Source organism: Gastrolobium bilobum, unplaced genomic scaffold, assembly GCF_033153095.1.
Source record: "Gastrolobium bilobum isolate Gb01-03AN ecotype WA unplaced genomic scaffold, APGP_CSIRO_Gbil_v1 utg18685, whole genome shotgun sequence".
NCBI classification, from domain to species: Eukaryota; Viridiplantae; Streptophyta; class Magnoliopsida; order Fabales; family Fabaceae; genus Gastrolobium; species Gastrolobium bilobum.
This window is the reverse complement of record NW_026898737.1, coordinates 536,207-559,114: the sequence shown is the minus strand read 5'-3', so window position 1 is coordinate 559,114 and position 22,908 is coordinate 536,207. Positions and strand designations below refer to the sequence as shown.

Genomic DNA, 22,908 nt, shown 5'->3' with positions numbered 1-22,908 from the left:
ATTACGAGGGATGTTTAGAGAATATCATACAATGCTGCAGTGGAGATAGTAATAGTGACTCCAATTATTAAGAGAATATTACATGGACCACTTCAAAGAGAGAGATAATAGCCTGATAAATTCAACAACTACCGTGACTGAATTAGTTGAAGCAAGGTTAAGAAATGTGCTTGCATCAAATTTAAATGGCAGAGCAGACCTGCTACCAGAGACAGCCCTAATTGCAATGAAAGGCACCCTTTGTTGTAGGCATATTAATGCCACAGACGCACTTTCCATGTCCACAAGGTCTACGTTGAAATTATTGTGTATGAAGGTTTTGTAGGCCTCATTCGACAAGAAAATACTTGCACTTGCTCCTCTCTGGACACGGACTACCTTTGGAGTGTTCAACAAACATGTGGTTGAATTTATGCACTTCTCCAGTTTTATATCCTGATTAACCAATGTGCATGTGGATCAATAAAGTGGTTAATGAACTAAATAAAAAATTAACCAAAAAGAAGTTTGGTAATGTTAAATATCATAGATACAAGAGGAAATGATAGTAATCCTTGTTATATTAAACTACACAACAGTGGTGCTATTATATAGCAAACCAATTGAAGAATACAAAGAGACACACTCAATGTGGGACTTCTACACTATTAACACTAACACTCTTAACACTCCCCCTCAAGCTGTAGCATATAGATCATATGCTACAACCTTGATACATAAATAATACTCCCATTAGGAACCAAAAACAACAATGCTACATCAACGAAATGAAATGACTAAGTACAACAAATCAACTGGAATCACCATCAGTCTGAAGAGCTGATAAAGAGACAGTGCTGGAATGGACATCAGAGCATGGATGGTGCCGGAATTATCATCGGCAAAGACAACTGAGCTGACCAGGACATCAGCATCAAGATCCCTCTCAGACATTTCATTTAACAGTTGGTGAGCAGCCGTGGTTTCCCCTTGACTATGCTACAAGCTTATTGCAAGAAAGACCAAGTAACATAACATCAAAATAAATCAACAATGTGCTAAAAATGGCGTCGAAATGAACATCAACATGGAAGATGCCTGAATGATCATCGGCAAAGACAATTGTGCTGGAATGACCATCAGCAACATGGACGGTGCTCCCCCTCAAGAGGAACTTCTAAACAGTGCCGGAATTATCATCGGCAAAGACAATTGTGTTTGAATGATCATCAGCAACATGGACAGTGCTCCCCCTCAAGAGGAACTTCTAAACAGTGCCGGAATTATCATCGGCAAAGACAATTGTGTTGGAATGACCATCAGCAACATGGACAGTGCTCCCCCTCAAGAGGAACTTCTAAACAGTGCCGGAATTATCATCGGCAAAGACAATTGTGCTGGAATGACCATCAGCAACATGGACAGTGCTCCCCCTTAAAAGGAACTTCTAAACAGTGCCGAAATTATCATCGGCAAAGACAATTGTGCTGGAATGACCATCAGCAACATGGACAGTGCTCCCCCTCAAGAGGAACTTCGGTGTCAGAATTAACATCAGCGGAGACAACATCAGCAACTTGGACAGTGCTCCCCCTCAAGATGGATGATGAATAGTATAAATACTCCATCTTGGGAAGAAAGAAGATTAAAGAAAAACAAAGCTTCGCGGAATCGGAAAAGTCGCCGGAGACGGCGGTGGGTCGTCGGAGACGGTGGTGGATCGCCGAAAAAGTCGCCGAAAAGTCATCGGAAAAGTCACCGGAAAAGTCACCGGAGACGGCTGTCAACGGTGGACGACGCGGTCAATGGTGGTCGGTCAACGACAACGGTGGTCAACCCAACAACTTCCCAAGGATCATTCTTTTCTGATGTGACAGATCAGTCTAAGCTGCTGTCACAGAGCATACTAAGAAAAACCCGAAAAAGAAATAGCAACGGGAATCCCTCAAGGAGGGTGATATCTCTCTATAACCATATTGAAATTATGGAAAATAGAACTAAGTTAAACGGATTAAGATTCCTCTTGTTAGGCTCGAGATACCATGTTAAAATATCATAGATACAAGAGGAAATGATAGTAATCCTTGTTATATTAAACTACACAACATTGGTGCTATTATATAACAAACCAATTGAAGAATACAAAGAGACACACTCAATGTGGGACTTCTACACTATTAACACTAACACAACATTGGTGCTATTATATAGCAAACCAATTGAAGAATACAAAGAGACACACTTAATGTGGGACTTCTACACTATTAACACTAACACTCTTAACAGGTAAATATATCAATAGAAAAGGTCATGAATATCAATTATGGATTTGGAGTGGAGCTACTAGGTTCATTATCATTGATGCAACAGAACTTGGGTTCTACTTACTGGATATTCCATAAAGAGTAACATCTAGATTTCTAATTTCCCATTCTAGCATAAAATCTATACATACGTAGTTTCTCTAGAACTTCCCTTGTATGTAAACTATTTTCTTCGTGCAATTTTTGCCTGCTTCTGTGTTACATAAGAACTATCATGAAAACGTAAGTGTAAATCTTAATCTTACTATCATAATTAAGCTTAGGAAAAAAGGTTGGAAAGGAAATTAAGTGAACTCAATAGAAAATCAGTGAACTCAAAAAAGGTTCAAAATTTATTTGCTAATTATATTCCAAGGTTTGTAGGACTCCACCAAGAAATTGGCCTCTCTTAGATAACCAGATCACGACATGACCAATTTTGTTACTCAGGCACTGGCTACAATAAAGGGGTTCAAAATTGTTTAGCAAGCGGATAACCATGAAGATATGTCATACAATCTAGAGAACTTATACATGGTATGGGTTTTGCACTCCATGGATTCCCTTTGGACATGTCTGGTACCAGATTCTGACTAGCCAAGAAGTTCCCACCATGGAATTTCTCATCACTCATCTTCTGAGGGTTCCTCCACCTAAAGCTCAAGTCTGCCACTCAAATACGACCGAGTTTTAGCCATGATGACCACCACAAGGTCTCATGGTCAATGTGTAAGCAAGCAAGATCGAGGGGGTCATGGTCATCCATGTATTTTTCTTTATGAAGCTCTCCAAGAAGGAATGCATTGTTCACATCAAACGGCTAATAGATCCAGTTGTTGGCAGCTGCAATGGAGATGATCAATCTCACTGTTGTCATCTTGGCAACAAGAGAAAAGGTGTCAAAATAATTCACCCCCTTGGTTTGTGTATAAGCCTTAGCAACTAATCTTCATACCTTTCAATGAACCTATTCGACCAGTTGTATATGATCTTGTACATCTATTTGGATCCTATTGGGGTCTTCCCTACAGATAAGTTAGTAATAGTCCAAGTATGATTGTTCCTAGTGCTTGGATCTCAGCCTGCATGGCCTGATTCCAGCAATCCAATTTGGCAGCTTGGGAAAAGGAGGTTAGTTCAACAGAGAATGAGATAGAAAGACTGAAGTGTTTCTAAGAAGCAGAAAGTTTGTGATGTGAAAGACTGAAAGAAAGAGGATATTTAATACCTATGGAGTCATAGAATGGATTTGAAGCAAACAGCAAAAAGTGGTAATCAAGTATGTAGCTTGGTGTCGGTGGTTTTTGTACTACTTTGTGACTTTCTAGAGGATTGAGGAACAAATGGAGAGATAGCAGTTGCTATATTGTTAAATGAGGATTGATTGAGTTGATGATGGCTAGGTAAGAATGCAGATGGGAAACCAGGATGGAGTATTTATACTATTCATCATCCATCTTGAGGGGGAGCACTGTCCAAGTTGCTGATGTTGTCTCCGCTGATGTTAATTCCGACACCGAAGTTCCTCTTGAGGGGGAGCACTGTCCATGTTGCTGATGGTCATTCCAGCACAATTGTCTTTGCCAATGTTAATTCCGGCACTGTTTAGAAGTTCCTCTTAAGGGGGAGCACTGTCCATGTTGCTGATGGTCATTCCAGCACAATTGTCTTTGCCGATGATAATTCCGGCACTGTTTAGAAGTTCCTCTTGAGGGGGAGCACTGTCCATGTTGCTGATGGTCATTCCAGCACAATTGTCTTTGCCGATGATAATTCCGGCACTGTTTAGAAGTTCCTCTTGAGGGGGAGCACTGTCCATGTTGCTGATGGTCATTCCAGCACAATTGTCTTTGCCGATGATCATTCTGGCATCTTCCATGTTGATGTTCATTTCTACGCCATTTTTAGCACATTGTTGATTTTTGGTTTCTCATTTAGGAGATTTATTTTGATGTTATGTTACTTGGTCTTTCTTGTAATAAGCTTGTAGCATAGTCAAGGGGAAACCACGGCTGCTCACCAACTGTTAAATGAAATGTCTGAGAGGGATCTTGATGCTGATGTCCTGGTCAGCTCAGTTGTCTTTGCCGATGATAATTTCGGCACCATCCATGCTCTGATGTCCATTCCAGCACTGTCTCTTTATCAGCTCTTCAGACTGATGGTCATTCCAGTTGATTTGTTGTACTTAGTCATTTCATTTCGTTGTTGTAGCATTGTTGTTTTTGGTTCCTAATGGGAGTATTATTTATGTATCAATCTTGTAGCATATGATCTATATGCTACAGCTTGAGGGGGAGTGTTAAGAGTGTTAGTGTTAATAGTGTAGAAGTCCCACATTGAGTGTGTCTCTTTGTATTCTTCAATTGGTTTGCTATATAATAGCACCAATGTTGTGTAGTTTAATACAACAAGGATTACTATTATTTCCTCTTGTATCTATGATATTTAACATTTAAGATTTCAAAAGGAGATTTGTTATAGGGAATGTTTGTTGGAATACAGTTAATTAAGTGGACAGAAAGAGAAATGGCATAAGAACAGAAAATTTTGGAAAGGTTGGCTTGAAATAGAAGTGCCCTTGCCACATTTAGGATATATTGGTGCTTTCTCTCCAGAATAGCATTTTGCTCTAGAGATCCAACACAGGTGATCGGATGTATGATCCCCTTTTTATCTTAAGACGCATGTATTGAGAATTCTAAGTCATTATACTTCTGTGTGTCTTAAGTTTGGTATTGTACTGGGGTTCAATCTGAGCAATAAAAGTTAGAAGATGCTTCTGCCTTTCATGTTTACCCTTTATTAGAAAAATTCATGTGAACTGGGAAAATTCTTCTACTATGGTAAGAAAGTACCTGTGTCCATGGATTGATATATCCACATGGATCATATCATCAACATGCAGGTTTGGGAAGTATGGCAATTTCTTCTGTTTTGCATATGACACACATCATAAGGTTCTTTTTGCACGTTTGGAATGAAAAGGTGTTGTGAATGCAATTTATTCAATCTATTAGTGGCTCAGTCTGAGGTGCCATAGATCTGAATTATCAAGAGAAAGAGAAGAAAAATTGTTACAGACTGGGCTAGCTACATTGGTTATGACTAAGGTGCTGACTGTTGACTGTTGGGGAATGCATGAGTTACCAATCTATACAAGTCATGCTGCTCCTTAGATAAACCATATTCTATTTATTGAAGGCAGTGATTATATTAACCTAATATGCGACATCACACGAAAAAATTCCTCATTTAATCCCTTAAAAAATCTGATAACACAGTAATTTCTCCTGTAGGTTCTCGTAGTGGCATATCCACCACATGCACATGTAATAGCACAAGCACAGGTCAAGACAAGCCTAAAATTGTCCAATTCATCGCACAAAATCTTCAATTCGGTAAAATAACTAGTAATAGACAGATTTCCTTGTTGGATACGGATCTGGATCAAGGTGGAGCTTAACAATAAGGGAAATGGGGCTTCGAGGGTGAGAGAAGAAGAACTTGCAAGAGAAAGATTCTTTGTTACTGGGAAAGAGTCACAAGAGCTGAGCTCTTACAATGGAGAACTCCCTCACACAGGGCAGAGCCTCAGTTACAGGCTATTTGCCAAAATATGCCTTTTATACCAGTACGATCCTCTATATAGCAGGGGTTAGGCTTCTCTCCTACACTTCCTGCAACTGAAAAACCTCCTAACAAACTTTACAACAGAGTACTAATGGTATAACAGAAAGCTAACTACCATAACCTCCCTTTAGGTATATTCCAAAAGGAATATACCTTCCAAGCCCCAGGGTGCCCCCCATTGAGAATCCCTGTCATATCATTGTCAAAATGCAAAAAGTTCTTGTAAATTTGAAATTCTAAACATATAACCTTGTCTAAATACTTCTTTCAGGTTATTCCAAGAATCTGAATCTATGTCAGTTCATTGTATACTTTGTGCTATTTGTTGTGACTTGTGAGACTGAATGATTGATCAAAAAGAGGATCATTGTATTGAATCACTCCCAAAAAGGGTAAATTAGAACCATCACTCTTGGTGCAGGTATTATCTAGTAGACAAATCTAAGCATATTTTTTTGACAGCAATGGCATCCTCATAACTCTAGACCACAAGTGATAGTTTGGCCCTGTGAAAGGTGGTGATGCGAAAATGAAAGCCGGATTCTCATTAGGATGCAAATGATATGGACCAGAAGGGTTCTTTGGGATCTATATTCTATGTTGCACCGACACTGACACGGGACTGGATTCATGTAATTTGTCTATATTCATGTTTTTTGAAATGTCGGTGCATCATAGTTGTTGAGATATATAGTTCCACATTGGTTATATGTGGAGTTTATAAGTCTTTGGGCACTCCCACCCTTTGAGCTAGCTTTTGGGGTGATGTATCCCAAGGTTCTTTACATGGTATCAGAGCGTTCGAAATCTCACCGCCTCCCACTTTCTTTGTAGTGGAATTTCCACATGTAGGTGAGCTTGTATGTTGTCCACTCTTCAAGCTCAGTGGGCTCTTATGTGGAGGAGCGTGTTGAGATATTTAAAATCATTAATGTAGCCTCACCCAACAGCTTAAGCTTTTGGGTTGAATTGGTTCTTTACATGGTCAAAGCCTCGTCGTCCCCCACTTTCTCTTATGGAGTTTCTTAGCACAGGTAGACTGGGCCTGTTGCATTGTCCACTCTTCAAGCCCAATGGCTCTCGTGTGAGGGGGCGTGTTGAGATATATAGTCTCACATTGATTGTATGGGCAACTGATGTGGAGTCTATATTCATGTTTTTTGAAATGTCGGTGCATCATAGTTGTTGAGATATATAGTTCCACATTGGTTATATGTGGAGTTTATAAGGCTTTGGGCACTCCCACCCTTTGAGCTAGCTTTTGGGGTGGTGTATCCCAAGGTTCTTTACATGGTATTAGAGTATTCGAAATCTCACCGCCTCCCACTTTCTTTAGTATGTATACACCACCCTAAAAGCTAGCTCAAAGGGTGGGAGTGTCCAAGGCCTTATAAACTCCACATTAGTTGCTCATACAACCAATGTGGGACTATATATCTCAACACGCCCCCTCGCACAAGAGCCTATATCTCAACACGCCCCCTCACACAAGAGTCCATTGGGCTTGAAGAGTGGATGATACAACAAACCCAGCCTACCTGTGCTAAAGAAATTCCATAAGAAAGAAAGTGGAGGCGGCGAGGATCGAACCCAGGACTCGAGGCTCTGATACCATGTTAAGAACCTTATGATACATCACCCCAAAAGCTAGCTCAAAGGGTGGGAGTGCCCAAGACCTTATAAACTCCACATTAATTGCACATACAACCAATGTGGGACTATATATCTCAACGATAGTCTATATTCATGTAATTTGGGACTGGATTCAATGATTGATGTTTGACGAGGAAATGTGTGCAGCAGTAGTACAGCTCAGAGTGAGCTCTTATACCATAACATGAATCTTATTTTCTGTGGATGAATCTGAATTATGACCGAATGAATGAAGATACACAAGGGGCCAGCTATTTCTATATACATACTTGACCCTGATGCTATGAGAGTTACAGGAGCAACTAGCTATAACCACTGGTATAACAAACTACGACTGAAATTAAGTAACTGTGCAACATGTAAATTTTGTCATCACAAAGCGGTGCAGGTGCTATTAAGTGGAACATAGCAGTTCCCCAAGGTATGATTTCAAAGGAAATATTCAGAGTGAGCATCATATGCGAGTATCTTCCCATACATTTACCTTTAGCCAAACCATATTGCACCACATTATAATTAGCTATGTATTCTACAATTCGATCAATGTCATTGCACCTTGAAAAGAAAAAAGTTTTTGAGATACCTGACACATTTTCTCATAATGAATCTCAAATGTGAGTGCGAAAGGAGAGAGATTGCTTCGATTTAACCACTCACCTCAAGCTTTTGAGATATTTGGAAGTATAGGGAATCAATTGGTACCCAAAATGCATGTTGCCTTTGTTCAGGAGTGCCATCAACAAGAAAAATTTCCTCCGGTTGGTACCAGATATTGTTAAGCAAATTGTCATATGAGATACCATCACTGATATTTGTGGTATAGTTTGCAAAGTTTAAGTACCCTATTTCCCTGGTGTAATCTCCATCGGCTTCTAGGGGTAACTCATCCTTAGGCCCTTGCCCATACCGCTGCATTTTAACATCCAAATTTCATTGATTTTTTATCAGTTTAAGATTTACATGATAGAGTTCTATTACTTCTATCAAACTAAACTGAGTCACCGTTGGATTCTCTCTTTTTAAAGCTATAGCTACTTATAAGCATAAGTTAGCCCAAACAAATTTTGGGAAAAGTTCTTATAATGAAAAGCTCTTTATTTTATAATGAAGAAAAAAGCTGAAAACTAAAAGCTCTTAGGAGGAGCTTTTTTTTAAGCTCTTATCTGTTCTTCTTGAATTGTGTGTTTTTTTTAAATGAAGAGTTATAAAGATAGAGAGAGAAATAATTTTCTTGAAACATGTGCTTTTAAGTAATTTTTAAGCTAAATTTTCTATGTAATTACCAAACAGCTTTTGGCTTCTTTTTTTAAGCTCTTATTTTTAGCTTTAGCTTATAAGTAGCTTCTAATTTAAAATTAAGAGGATCCAAACAGGCTCTTAGGATATAAAGGCAGAAAATTCAATACCTGCCAGCTCCAAAGACCAAAATGTGCCCAATATTGAGGAATAACTACATCTCCAAAATTTAGGTAAGGGTTTACACCCCCAGCAGTGCCATAATGCACAACTCCTATTAATTTGAAAAAGCTCAAAAGAAGCTGAGTAGTTATTGCTGCATTTATCTTCACAAGTGTATTCAAGTGCAAAGCATATGTTACATTCAGATAATATGCTATTAACGTTCATATAATAAAAATAAAATGAGGAAATTAAACAGATACGTTAAGACACAACCATACCATGCCTAATCCAGTCATGACCAATATAACAGGCTTATCACCAATAGCTCCAAAGCGAAATCTCTTTCCTTCATAATTAACATTATAAAAAAAAGATAAATAAATAGAGAACAATATCTTGTTTATCTCAAAAGGTTTAGTTTTATTAATTAAAATGATTACCAGCAAAATCTATGGTCTTGTTGCTACAAGTGTAGTTCGGTGACTGAAGCAGAGGGTTCAACTCAAAAGTGTTTGGTATTACTAAACCAAGATAGGGTCCTTGTTTGTTGACTTTCTCAATTTCTCTTACCAATTCTGATGTTAAAGCTCCATTGGCATGTTGTGCATTAATAACCCATATGAATGCCAAAAGAAACATGATGAACATAACTCTCGTGCCAGCCATGTTTCCCAAACAAGAACCGGATCGAGATGATGGAAGAACTGCTTTCTACCTAAGGATTGGTCTTTAATATTATTAAAACAAAACCGAGTCCAAAATATAAAACAATTAGTATTTAAATTAAAAAAAAAAAAAATGAACCAAGAAAATTAAAATAAAGTAATAATTAAACCTGGGCAAAAGGCCTTTACCTAATTTATTATCCTTGGCCCATAGTTCGATTTGAATCCCATTAGATCCATATTTAGCTTCAACTAAGATCAATTTGGTTTGAGGAAAGAGGACAGAGCAAAGAAGCTGCTGGTTAGCAAAGAGAAAAAAGAGACTACACAGGAATGTTATATTATTCTCACGGGTGTCACTTTTTAAAAAAAAAAAAAAAAAAGTTGCCATAAAATTCCATGAACATATAACGTAAGATAATTATTTTCAACATATGAGACAAATATTTTTCTATTTTTATAATTATATCAAAGTCATTTTTCTTCTTTTTTTACCTTATCTTCTGCTATCTATCAACTAATTGCAAATTTCTCCAAACTTTACTTTGTCGTCCTTCTTTTCAATCACTAGTTTATTATCCTATAGATTATAGCAATCTTATTAAATTTGAATCGGTCAGTGATTGAGGTACTGTGTCAGTGGATTATTGTTTTAATCAATGAATTACTGGTTTAATTATATGATCCGAAGATCATGTATATAAATTTATATTTTATATTCAAAATTATCCGAAGATCATATATATAAATTTATATTTTATATTCAAAATTATACAATCAATATTTTAAAATGTTATATTTATCTCATTTTGCATTAGATAATTGAATTTCCTACACGCACAAAAGATGGTGGGTCCCACTTTTTTTTTTCTCTCTCCTCTTACTTATGGGTCTCACTTGCAATCTTGTTTCCATAACATAAGATAATTATTTTTCTACTACATAAGAAAATTATTTCCCATTATAGTCTAGTGATTTATTTTATTTTTTTATTTTTGATTTTTGAATAAATGATGTAATTTAACCCAATATAGCCTAGTGATAAAATATCAACCCGTGAGAAGGGTTCGACCCCACTAGTGGTATACATTTTTAAAAACCGGTTTGTCAAGCTTTAAGGAAATCACCCAAAAATACTAAAATAAAATAAAATAAAATAAAATAAATTCTCACCAATAAGAAGTTTATACAAGGGAGGGGAGGGGGGGATTGCATTGAGCATTTGTACACCAAGCATGTAAAAAGTTGGCTCTAAATAAATTTTAAAAAGTCTAAAGAAATTTCATGTCTATTTCTTAAGCCCTACTCTTTAGACAATAGGCGCTCCCCACGTGTGCCAGTGTTGCAAATTAAGTAAACCAAATTGGGACTAAGATCGTGAGTATCATCCTCTTGTAACCAGGTTCTCAATGTCATGTTTTTAACTTACAGTATGTAATTGGAATTGCAGAATTGGAGACACGGTGGCATGATCTAGAATTTGAATCTTGATAATTGAGAATGACCGTGGCGTGGCGCACGTGGAACTGGAGATTGTGATCACTTGTTCTTATTGTATAGTCTTGAAGACATGAATAGGAGTACTTGTGTACAATTTTTGTGCCTTCAATCCGAATTCATCAACCTTGTGCTTATGCAAGGGTTTTGAAACCAAGAGAAACTCAACAGCTTGATTGATTAGGGAAAGGAGAATAAGAACTATACCCAATTTAATATCATCCTTTACCATTTTGAAATACTCATAAAGGACTGAAGAAAAATGTTGCAAATCCAATAGGAAAACTGACAAGAGTGCTAGGGAGAATGCAACTAAGAGAGCCATGAAGACTAGGAAGATAACAATGAGAAGCACAAGGAAAACGAATGAGGCATGGAGAAGGGTAAGGAGAATGAGATCCAAGTTGGGGAACATACTTGAATGTGATTTTGATAAAACCAAGGCATGTTATGTTGGTTGTTAAAGGAAAGAGATGAGAAGGGACATGAAGTAAACTCACACATATTCTATCCTTCTAATAGCATTTAACCACTTTTGAACTCTTTATACAAACCAATATTTGAGACATAAATTGGATACTACTACAGTGTATGGCTAAAGAAAAAGTCATTATATACATGCAAGCAAAGCATGGAATATTCCCTCGATAGAAAAATTATTGGTTAAATTAGCTTGGCATGGAAAACCCGCTTCGAACCTGCGAAGGCAAAGCCCTTTTGTAACCATCACAAGTTTTCTTTTTGTCTTTTTATTTCGACTTTAGTTTACTTCATTATATTTTGTATGCTTTAGAGTATTGAGAAAGCTGATTCTACTTGTATTCAACTTTTGTTGCATAAACAACCTTATAAAATCGTGATCGAATTTGAGGCTCAAATTCAAGAATGATACCTTACTTGTCATTTCTCAGTGTTAATTGTTAGTACTATTAGTATTTCATTGTTTAAGAATTGAGGTGCAGCAAACACATTTACTGTGTGGGTACGGTGGATGCACCATGACCATAGATGGATGCACCAATCTCTCAGGTAAAGAATCAATTCAACCCAAAAGTTTAAGCTATTAGATGAGGTTATATTACGAATCTCTCAAGTTGTAAAGAACTAATTCAACCCAAAAGCTTAAGCTGTTGGGTGAGGTTCTATTAATGATTTTATATATCTCAATATATCCCCTCACACGAAGCTCACTGGGCTTGAAGGGTGGACAATGCACAGTTCCATCTACCTATGCGAAGAAAGAAATTCCACTTGTTGGGTAAGGTTATATTAATGATTTTATATATCTCAATATGAGTTAAGAAATTTTTTTAAGTAATCTAGACCACCAACAATCGGGCGGTCTTTTATCCAAAACGAAATTTTTTCCTCTCATCCAAATTCATTCATTCTTTCGTAATTCAACCCAATCCTTTTTCCCTTCCATTTTTGGACAAGGAACATGTGTTTCGAAAGTATCAAAAATGAGGTTAAAGGAAAAATAATACCCCATTACTTTATGAATGGAAATATGTTTATTATGTTACATGATATAACTTATCTCATACAACATACAAAAAAGTAGGTGAGACTTATTAAAAAAAAAGTGAGTCTAACTATTTTTTATGTATTACATAAGATAAAATTATCTCATACAATATAAAAAAAATGACCAATGTTTTAGGTTGCAGGTCTGTAAAGCTAGAAAACCGGTAGGTCAAAGCTAAAAACCTGTTAAAAAAAAAACTCACAAAAAATCTACCAAACAAAAAACTCAAAATAATAAAAAGCCCACATGGGCTAAGAGTCCACAAAATCTTGTGGACTAGGCAAATCCATGGACATTCGAAAGCTACGATTTTTAAAAAATTAACATGAATAATGCATTTTTACCTTTGTCAGATTGGATGCATTCAAAAGCTTTTGTTTAACTTACTTCAACAACCCGAATAGGAAAATTTCTTAGGTACAGCAGATGTATTCACCTGAGTATTCTTTTTTTTTTTTTTAAAGTGAAAATTTTTCTCCCCTCTAAAAGTTTTCATCTAAATCCAAAAACTTTTCTTATTTTAGGGAGAATGTACGTACATCCAGAGATGGATCTACATGCATTAGAAGGGGGTAAGTGCTCCACCTTTAAAATATGATGCAAAAATATAAAAATATTTTTCTCCTAAAATTCAAATTTTCTCAATTTAATTGAGGGGTAGGATATTGTAACAACCAATTAGGGTTACTACCAATCAATTTCACCTTTAGATCGATTATAACGGTTATATTTATTTCTATCTTAGTTTGGTTATGATTCTCCATATTTAATACTTTATATTTTTTTTCATTTTTGTATGATTATGATTTCTCATATTTAATGCTTTTACATTAAATATGGGGATCATAACCATACAAAGATAGAAATAAATATAATTATTATAATCGATCTAACGTTGAAATTGATTGGAGGTAACTCTAGTTAGTTGTTACGATATTCTACCCCTTTAATTCTCCTCATATTTTATTTTCCGGTGAGTTTTTTTTTCTCCTTCACCTTTATTGTCTAAACCTAACAGCAATGATTCATATCCTCTCCAACCTCCTCAAACATTTGCTTCTTCTTCCATCATCAGTTCAGTTGAGTCGCAATTCGTCCATATCTAGATCTAAACCAGACCCAGACAGCCGGCAGCTACTCGTAAGTCACATTTCAGACCAAACCCAGATCTATATGTACTTGAACTTATATATTAAGTGCCCACCCTTCATTAATTTTCTGGATCCGCTACTGTCTACCTACCTCCGTTGCACTCAAAAATTGTTCGAACCCAATAGTTCTTGGTTTTTTTTCCCAGTGTTTTTTTTTTTTTTTTTTTGGTAAAAAGGAGGGCCTAGCCCAGAAAGATTAAATTGAAAGCTGATGCATGTTAAAGGAAACATGCTCCATCAACAAGAAAGTACAAAAGTCTCTCCAAGAAGGAAAAACACTTGCAGGAGGAGAGGAATAAAGTTTCAACTCTCCACCCCTACAGCTGAAACCTAACAGTGCTAGACGATCAGCACAGCTATTAAACTCTCTAGGAATAAACTCAAAATAAACATGCTCAAAGAACTGGACAATTCTCCTGATTTTTCTAAGCAGGGGAGAGTAACTGTCCGAATCAGTAGAAGCTTTTATGCAAAAGAGAGCTTCCTTACTATCACACCCAATCCAAACATCCTTCACCTGCAAATCCAAAGCCAACTGGAGCCCCTGCCAAACCCCCCAAATCTCAGCCTCCAAGATCGAGGTAGTCCCAATGTTGTAAGAAAAGCCACTCAACCAAACTCCACTTGGATCGCAGATGAAGCCTCCACACGCTCCTCTACTAGAGTGATGGTTGACAGCCCCATCTACCAGAATTTTAACAGCATCCTGATGTTCCTTTTTACTACATCCAACAAAAGAGATGGGGTCTGTTTGAATTTTCGGGAAAGGATCCCCATTGCAGGTCAACTTCATATCTCCCAGATAATTCAGAATCTTGCTAATCGGGTCACCAGGCCATATAAACTCCTCATCATGAATCACAAGGTTTCTCCATTGCCAAAGAAACCAACAAGATACAAAAAAGACTTCCTTCCAGGAGTGCCACAGTTTGGATGAGAAGGATGAACAAATGTTGAGCTTAAACCAGTCAAAATCTACTGCTGTCAAAAAAGAGTTGGGAATTATACCTCCAAACCAGCTTTCCCACATATTCCTAGCTCTTCTGCAATCCCTAAGAACATGCATCAATGACTCTTGCTCAACTAGACAGCTTGGGCAGAGGCTCTCTCCTCCATTCCACTGACAGGTGATACTCCTAGTAGGAAGCTTATTTAAACACGCAATCCATAAGAATACAACTATTCTATATGGACCCTTCCATTTCCAGATGCAAGGCCAGATTTTATCTCTCTCTGCATTCAAGTCAGCAAGCTGGCAGTAGGCATTTCGAACCAGAGATCTACTAGGACTATTCCTTGTCCAACAGAGCATATCTTTTGGTCCATTTGGCATAGGTGGCAACATGGAATTAAACTTCCCAAGAATGGATTCATCAAAATACAGCTGCAAGTAGTCCCACTTCCAGTTACCTGTAACAGGGTCAACAATATCACAAATTCTCAACTCTAAATCAAGAGCAGGAGGCTACATAGAAGCAAGATCAAACAAGTTACATTCCCATCCACACCAACAATCCGACCAGAAAGAAATAAAGTTTACATTGCCCACCTCCCAACTCAGAAATTGGTCCAGCTTAGTTCTAGCTAGACAAATATTCTTCCATAAGGAAGAGTCACTCTTTCGTGCAATAAAACCTCTTCTGGGATCAAGCTTTCTACCATATTTGCCAAGAAGGACTTTGGCCCAAAGACTATCCTGATCATTAATAAGCATCCATAATATCTTTTGCATAAAGGCTTCATTTTGAGTTCTGAGCTTGATAATACCAAGTCCACCACATTCCTTAGGCTTGCATAATTGGTCCCACGCAACATAATGAGCCTTCCTTTTATCATATGTATCTCCCCAGATGAACTTGCGTTGTAACTTTTCTATATCTTGGCAGATATGAATTGGCAGCACATTATTCTGCATGTGGTACAATGGAATAGCAGAGATAACACTCCTTGCCAATGTGATTCTCCCAGCCATAGACAAGGACTTGGCTTTCCATCCTTGAAGCCTATTCTGCACTCTAGCTATGACATTAGCATAATGATTTCTACCAATCCTACCATGTCTCATAAGTGTTCCCAAATAGTAGCCAATATTCTTTACCACCTTGAAGCCACTAACATCCGAGATAGAATTGACAGTCTCCTGAGGAGTATTCCTAGAAAAGTAGATGCAAGATTTCTCCATACTCACACATTGACCTGAAATTCTAGAAAACTTATCCAAACAGTCAGAAATGCACTCCAGCTGACTTAAGGATGCTTTAGCAAACAAGATAATATCATCTGCAAACATCAAGTGGGAAATCTGAGGTCCTGATCTACCTGCTTTTATTGGGTACCAGCTCTTCCTCTCCACTTCATCCATAATTAAGTGCGATAGCTTTTCTATGCAAAGAACAAATAAATAAGGGGATAAAGGATCCCCTTGCCTTATTCCCCTCTGGGGCTGAAAACCTGGTGTTTTGGCACCATTCCATAAAATCTCAATGAAAGGGCTTGTAACACAACCCATGATTACAGCAATCAAATCATCAGGCAGCTTCACCTCCTCAAGGACAGATTTAATAAAACTCCAATTAAGTCTATCATATGCCTTCTCTAAGTCAATCTTAATAGAAAAAAAACTCTTCCTCCCTTTCATCCTATGCATGGAATGTATAAGCTCTTGGGCAATGATGATATTGTCTTGGATATTCCTCTTGGGGATGAAGCTGACCTGGTTAGGAGCTATAAGATTCCCTATAAAAGGCTTAATCCTATTAACCAGAATTTTGCTAAGCCCTTAATAGACTGTATTGCAGAGAGCAATAGGTCTAAATTGCTTCATAGAACAAGGTCTATCAACCTTAGGAATCAAAGTAAAAAGAGTTTGATTAATCTCTTTAATTTGATATGGATTGCTGAAATACCATTTCATGCTGTTAAAGACTTGATCTTTGACCACTTCCCAATTCCTATGAAAAAACAATGCAGGGAATCCATCCGGACCTGGAGTTTTCAAGGCTGGCATTTGAAAAAATGCCCTCCTGACTTCCTCCTGAGAAATATTCGCAGTCAGCAACTTCCTATCCTCCTCACCAATACTTGGCCAGGAATACACAGTCTGACTCCAATCAGTTTCCAGCAAATCTTGCTTGAAAAGGTTGAAGTAAAAGCTCCTTGCAAGCTCAATCAGATCTTCTTCTCCAGAAACCCAGCCACCCTCATTATTCTGCAGCTTTAGAATCTTATTTCTCTTTCTTCGGATCAAGGTACTAGTGTGGTAGAACCTTGTATTTCTATCACCACCTTTTATCCAATCACCCCTTGATTTCTGAAACCAGATCTGTTCTTCTTGATCAAGGATTTCCTCTAGCTTTTTAATTAGCTTTGCTTCCAAATCCTCCAAGTGAAAGCTGCTATGCAAGCACATCTGTTTTTGGATTCCATCCAGCCGAGCAATCACCCTATTCTTTCTGCCTACTATGAATCCAAACACTTCCTTATTCCACTCCTTGACCACAGGGATAAAAGATGCTAAACTATCCGGCAACTTAGAATCATGATCCCAATTATCTTTAAGAAAATTATTGAACCTAGTATCATTTTGCCAAACAGCCATAAATCTAAAGGGTCTCTCCTTCCAGCAAAAATCCCCTTTAACCAAACGGACCAAAACAGGGCAGTGGTCTGAAAATAACCGAGGGAGATTTAGAACATCAGCATCTTCAAAATATATTCTCCACAAGTCATTAGCAACTGCTCTATCAAGTCTTTTGTACACTCTTTCTAGATGAAGAAATTTGGGTCCCTTCCATGAAAATCTGTTACCTCCACCACCTAAGTCCATTACCCCACAAGCATCCAACACATCACAGAACATATTACACCTGTTAGTATCAACTGGCCCACCTCCTTTCTTTTCAGAAACAGAAGCAATTTCATTGAAATCCCCTGACAAGATCCAAGGCTTATTCATAGTCCTCCCAATGTGTTTCAATTCTTCCCACAACACTCTTCTCTTCTCTTCATGGGGACTAGCATAGACTGCTGTCCAAAAAAATCCTTCTTTACCCGAGAACTCAACCCATACATGGATAAATTGGTCATGTTTCTTGATGAGAGAAATCTGCACATCAGTAGAGTCCCATACAACCCAAATACCACCAGAATATCCATGTGCATCAGCAATAATGTAATTAGAAAACCCCAAACTTCTAATAATCCTCACAGCTTTAGCTCCACTGACTCTAGGCTCCAATATAGCAGCAACACCAACCCCATACTTCCTTCGAAACCTACTGAAGGTACTCTTAAATTGCTTCTTAACAGCACCTCTGCAGTTCCAAGACATCACATTCATAGAGAAGATTGGGATTGCTGCAAGATTACAAAGTTCTTGCAACTTGTATCTTGGCTCATATCATGAGCCTCCTGAAATGCAACATCTTCTTCCTCACAGTCCAAGTCACCCATAGCATGCATAGAAGTGGTCAAGTCTGCAATAGAAGGCTGATCCAGCTCCATACCAGACTGGATGCCATCTCTCTTTGAACTTTCTCCCATGACCAGTTCATGTGAATCTGGTTCCTTCACCTTATTTCCAATATTCAGACTGTCCACCTGATGATTACTAACAGAAATTTTTTCCCAGTGTTTAGCTTTTACGGATTACAGTGACTTCCAAGTTTATATCTTACTGTTATATAGATAATAGGGGTGTTAATAACTCATTCCACTCTAGTAATTAGTTACACCTCGAAACTTTGTATTAGATTATATTTTAGATATTAAATCTTGTATATTTTTAGATTAGACGCAGCTTTTATTTTCGTTTTTCTCAATTTAACTCCATGTATGACGAAATTTTTAAAATTATAATGATTTTGAATATTGAAAATAAATACTAAAATTCAACTATTTAAATTAATAGATATTGTAAACATATTATGTTTACACTAATATAATTTAGTTAAAATATATATTGTAAAACAATGATTAGTTTCAATTTTTTACCTTTAAAACTCTATAATTTCTATATGGATCAAAATTTCTATATGATCTTAATTCAGTCATTAATCGTAACAAGATCACGCCAGAAGGCCCAAAACCAAAACCCACAAAATTAAGCCTTTCAAAATATTGGGACAAGAGTTCGGAATGGGTTAAATACCCGACATTAGATACAAAGTTTCATTGAATTGGGCCTTGAGTAAGTCCAGGTCAAAAAGGGAAAGCAAAAAAAAAAAAAAAAAATTAAAATATGTGGTTTATGTTGTTTATATATTGTTAGTTTTATTTGGACTATTTTTTTTTTTTGGTGGCTAGTTTTCTTTGGACTATTAATTGTCACACTTAATTGTTTATAGGTAGTTTTATTTAATTGAATTTTTTCGAAACATCCTTACCCTTGATTTTGTTTATAATTAATTTTGAATATCAGAACCACTTTTACTTATTTCCAAAGAAAAGAAAAAAAAAAGAATCACTTTTACTTTTCTTAAGACTTTCAATTATTTAATTACTCAACTACGCCCACCCAGTATTATAAATTTATAATATTAAGATATATAGGTAATAAACTCAAAAGCAAGATTAAATAGGAACCTTGCATTTAATGAAATCCTTACTTCCGCCCGCAAACCATATCACATTCACAGTCTTTTTTTTTTCTAAGGAGAATTATAATGTGGATGTAAATCAAATGTATTATGTTTCAAGTTTCAACAATTAATTATTAATTATTTTGACTATTATATAAAGTAACAAAGGGCTTTTATGATATATAATTTTCAAGTTGTAAAAAACAATTCTCTTCCGCTTTAACCAAGTTATATACTATGCTTTCGAGAAATTTTATTTCTAGTAGTCTTAAATTCTGAGAAAAGAAGAATTCTTATTTTCATTGATACGTACAAGCGGTACATTGCTGATATATATAGATATGATCAGCTATACACCAAAAAGGCTATGAACTACGCGGGAAAAGTAATAACTAACCAACTCATAAATTGAAGAAACTAAAAAGTAACTGATATATGTACACAATTGCAACACGTGAATGATAAAGAAAGGAATAAAGAGCACCGCGGAAGGTTGAGAAATTCACTTCCTGATAGTGTAATAACTAATAAGTAGCGAAAGGTCAATAAACAAATCAGTAATTTTATTCTAGTGACATCATTTTAATACGGGAAGAGTTATATTACATTTTGTGTCTACAAATTCTCACATAATTACACTATTTGTTTTCGAAATTACTTTCGGTTAGTAATGTATTTTTGGAAGTACATATATAGTGTGATTTGTAAAAATTTATAAATTTTTTTTTGTAAATAGACTATTCCCCTTTAAATATATTCTATAATCTTTGTTACTTTTCGGGGGTGTTTGGTTTAAGTTTTTGGAGAGGATTACCGGTAATCCTTCTTTGGTAAATGTAATTATCACGTTTGGTAGAAGGAATAAATTACGATTCCCGGATATCCAAGGATTACCGGTAATTTGATTTATAAAGAAAAGTCACTATTCAGATTACCAAAAATAATATGGTAATTCGGAATACCAATCAGAATACCAAGTAAAGGGAAAGCACAACAATAAATTTTGAGACAAAAATACCCCAATACACATAAAAATTTAGACCCAATCTATCAATTACAAAAGTAAAAATAGTTTGAGGTTATTTTTGTAAAATAACCTCATATTCCAAGTCATATTTCGTTCTAAACCAAATATGGAATAAGTAATTTTTACCCAATATTCCCGGTAATATTTTGGCGAACCAAACACATCTTTCGTAAGATTCCAAGTAAACTCAATTTCTACTGAATTCCCATTAATCATGATTCCCGGTCACCAAAAAATTTCTCCTGTACCAAACACACCCTTCGTGTTTTAGAATTGTTTAATAATAAAATTTAAGATATAGACATGGGTTGGTGGACGTTAGAATTGGATTACATGCATATGGATTCTTGATGAGGACTCACATGAGTGTATCAAAGTGCATGCAAATATGTGCTTGCTTTGTTTTTGTGGTATATAGTATATACGTATATTACCATTTTTCGGCTTTTTGACCCTTTTGTCCCTCATTAAATAATTAATAACCAATTTGCCCATCCCCCAGAACTATCCACCATCCTGCCCTCATTTAGTCGATTAAGTTGCACTTTTAATCGACTAAATGGGCAAAACTCAGAAATCATGAAACGCGAATTTTAGTCGACTAAATACTCACCTTAATCGACTACATTCGTTGCACTTTTAGTCGACTAAGTCCATTATTTAGTCGACTAAAAGTCGCAGAAAACCCTATATCCAGACCTCTCTCGGTCTCATTTTCATTATATTCGAAATCAAAACTCCTCTTTCTCTTGTTTGTTAGCTGTGATCCTTCCAATCACCCTTCCATTTCATCCCACCACCTCTAAGGCATAGTAATTGTGAAATCATTGTCATTTCCCTTTATTTCTCAATTGTTTCCCCCAAATCCGAACCCAAAACCCTAAAATCTGATTCCTACCCCCAAAATTCGTGTGAAAGATGAGCTCAAGTCCAAACATGTATGTTACCATGATTTACTATGATGGAAAGCATTATGAAGGCCCCAACGGTGTTCAATTTGAAGGGAAAACGAAAATGTTGAAAATCAAACGGGGCACTACGTACAATGAGCTGAAGGGGAGGATTCACCAAAAATTGGGGCTACACGGCAGCCATGGCGTTCAACGGATGATCGCCAGGGTAGAGTCTACAGTTGGTAAGGATGCTATATTCTACATTGGTAATGATATATGTGACGATGAAGATGTGGACTGTGTCATAGATGCATTTGTGGACCGAAAATTTCAAAACTTTATTGAGATATATGTTGAAATAGATTGTGGTCAATCTTCATCTGCACCTGTGCATGGAAGAAGTCAAAGTCAAGAAGACAGAGTGGTCGGTTTATCTGCACCTGCACCTATCTTAAGTCAGATAACACTGAGGGAAATAGACGAGGAATAGGATGAGCATGACGAGGATATGGACAGTGAAGACGATGGTGAACCCGAGAGTGTTATTCCGCTGGGTGACACCTCAGATACGGACGTAAAGGGGAATTTTGACGCTGATACTAGTTCAGGAAACTTGAGTTCCCAGGTTATGCCACCACTCCGTGTTGACCCTGTTAGCAGTGGTAAGATTGTAAATTAAAGTTTTAATTTTGCATATATATATATTTGTGTTTTCTTTCGTACTGACAGATAAGTTTAAATTTGGACGTAGGTTCTGAGATTGAGCCATTTTGGAACGACAGCCCACACTATTCCTTCATTAATTGGGCTCACCCTAATGATGAGACGGAGATATTGTATGGCGACAATGACATCCATGGTGGCTGGCATTTAGGGGTCCATTATATTTGTACCAGGAGTTTCAAACTAAATCTGGAATGCAACATGCAGTCAAATTATATTGTATGAAGTCTCATCGTACTGCTGTGGTGGCAAAAAGTGATGACCATAGATTTGTGATGAAGTGTCGACACCATAATGATGGTTGTCCATGGTACGTGCGGGCTATGATGCCCAAGAATGGAAATAGTTGGGTTGTTAGTAAGTGGGGTAAAAAACACACCTGCCTAAACCAAGGCCTTACTCGGGACCATAGACAGCTGGATTCTGATCTAATATGTGCAGCCATTATAAGTATGTATTACAGAATTTTTGTTTATGGTTTAATTTTTCGGTATATTTATTGGCTGTGTTGACTTCGAATTTTGTATAGGTATGTTAAAAGAAGATCCATCCACGAAACCAGTTCTTATTCAGGAGAGGGCACAAAGTTTGTATGGATACAACATATCTTATAGGAAGGCTTGGAAGGCTAAAATGAACGCCATTGTGAAGTTGTTTGGCGACTGGGAAAAATCATATGCCATCTTACCTGGTTGGCTGACCTACATGACACAGATTAATCCTGGTTCTGTGTTCAAGATTGATACGTACCCAATTGCATACGAATCTGGTACAATACAATTTTGTACCTGAAAGTGTGTTCCCCAAGTCATTATATGCGTGTAAATTAGTATTCGATCGGTTCCGTGCCAAAAAAATGCGTGCAAAACAGAATGG

The 22,908-nt window shown here is 36.9% G+C and overlaps 1 protein-coding gene across 1 annotated transcript; it reads right to left on the bottom strand.

Annotated features, from left to right (window-relative positions):
• Positions 1-78: 78 nt before the first annotated feature.
• On the bottom strand, positions 79-9,894 carry LOC133283669 (bark storage protein A-like). Its single transcript, XM_061480564.1, has 6 exons — positions 9,824-9,894; positions 9,410-9,696; positions 9,248-9,315; positions 8,975-9,130; positions 8,226-8,477; positions 79-435 (listed from the first exon to the last, which is right to left on the bottom strand). The coding sequence occupies exons 2-6, from the start codon at positions 9,633-9,635 to the stop codon at positions 79-81; spliced, it is 1,059 nt and encodes a 352-aa protein (XP_061336548.1). The 5' UTR covers positions 9,636-9,696; positions 9,824-9,894.
• Between the last annotated feature and the right edge of the window lie 13,014 nt (positions 9,895-22,908).

Bases quoted from the DNA above. Each gene is read 5' to 3' on its own strand.
- LOC133283669 (XM_061480564.1), bottom strand. From the start codon at position 9,635: ATGGCTGGCACGAGAGTTATGTTCATCATGTTTCTTTTGGCATTCATA. The intron at 9,316-9,409 runs GTAATCATTTTA...TTAATTATGAAG, and splicing joins CAAGACCATAGATTTTGCTG to GAAAGAGATTTCGCTTTGGA. The intron at 9,131-9,247 runs GTATGGTTGTGT...ACACTTGTGAAG, and splicing joins TCATGACTGGATTAGGCATG to ATAAATGCAGCAATAACTAC.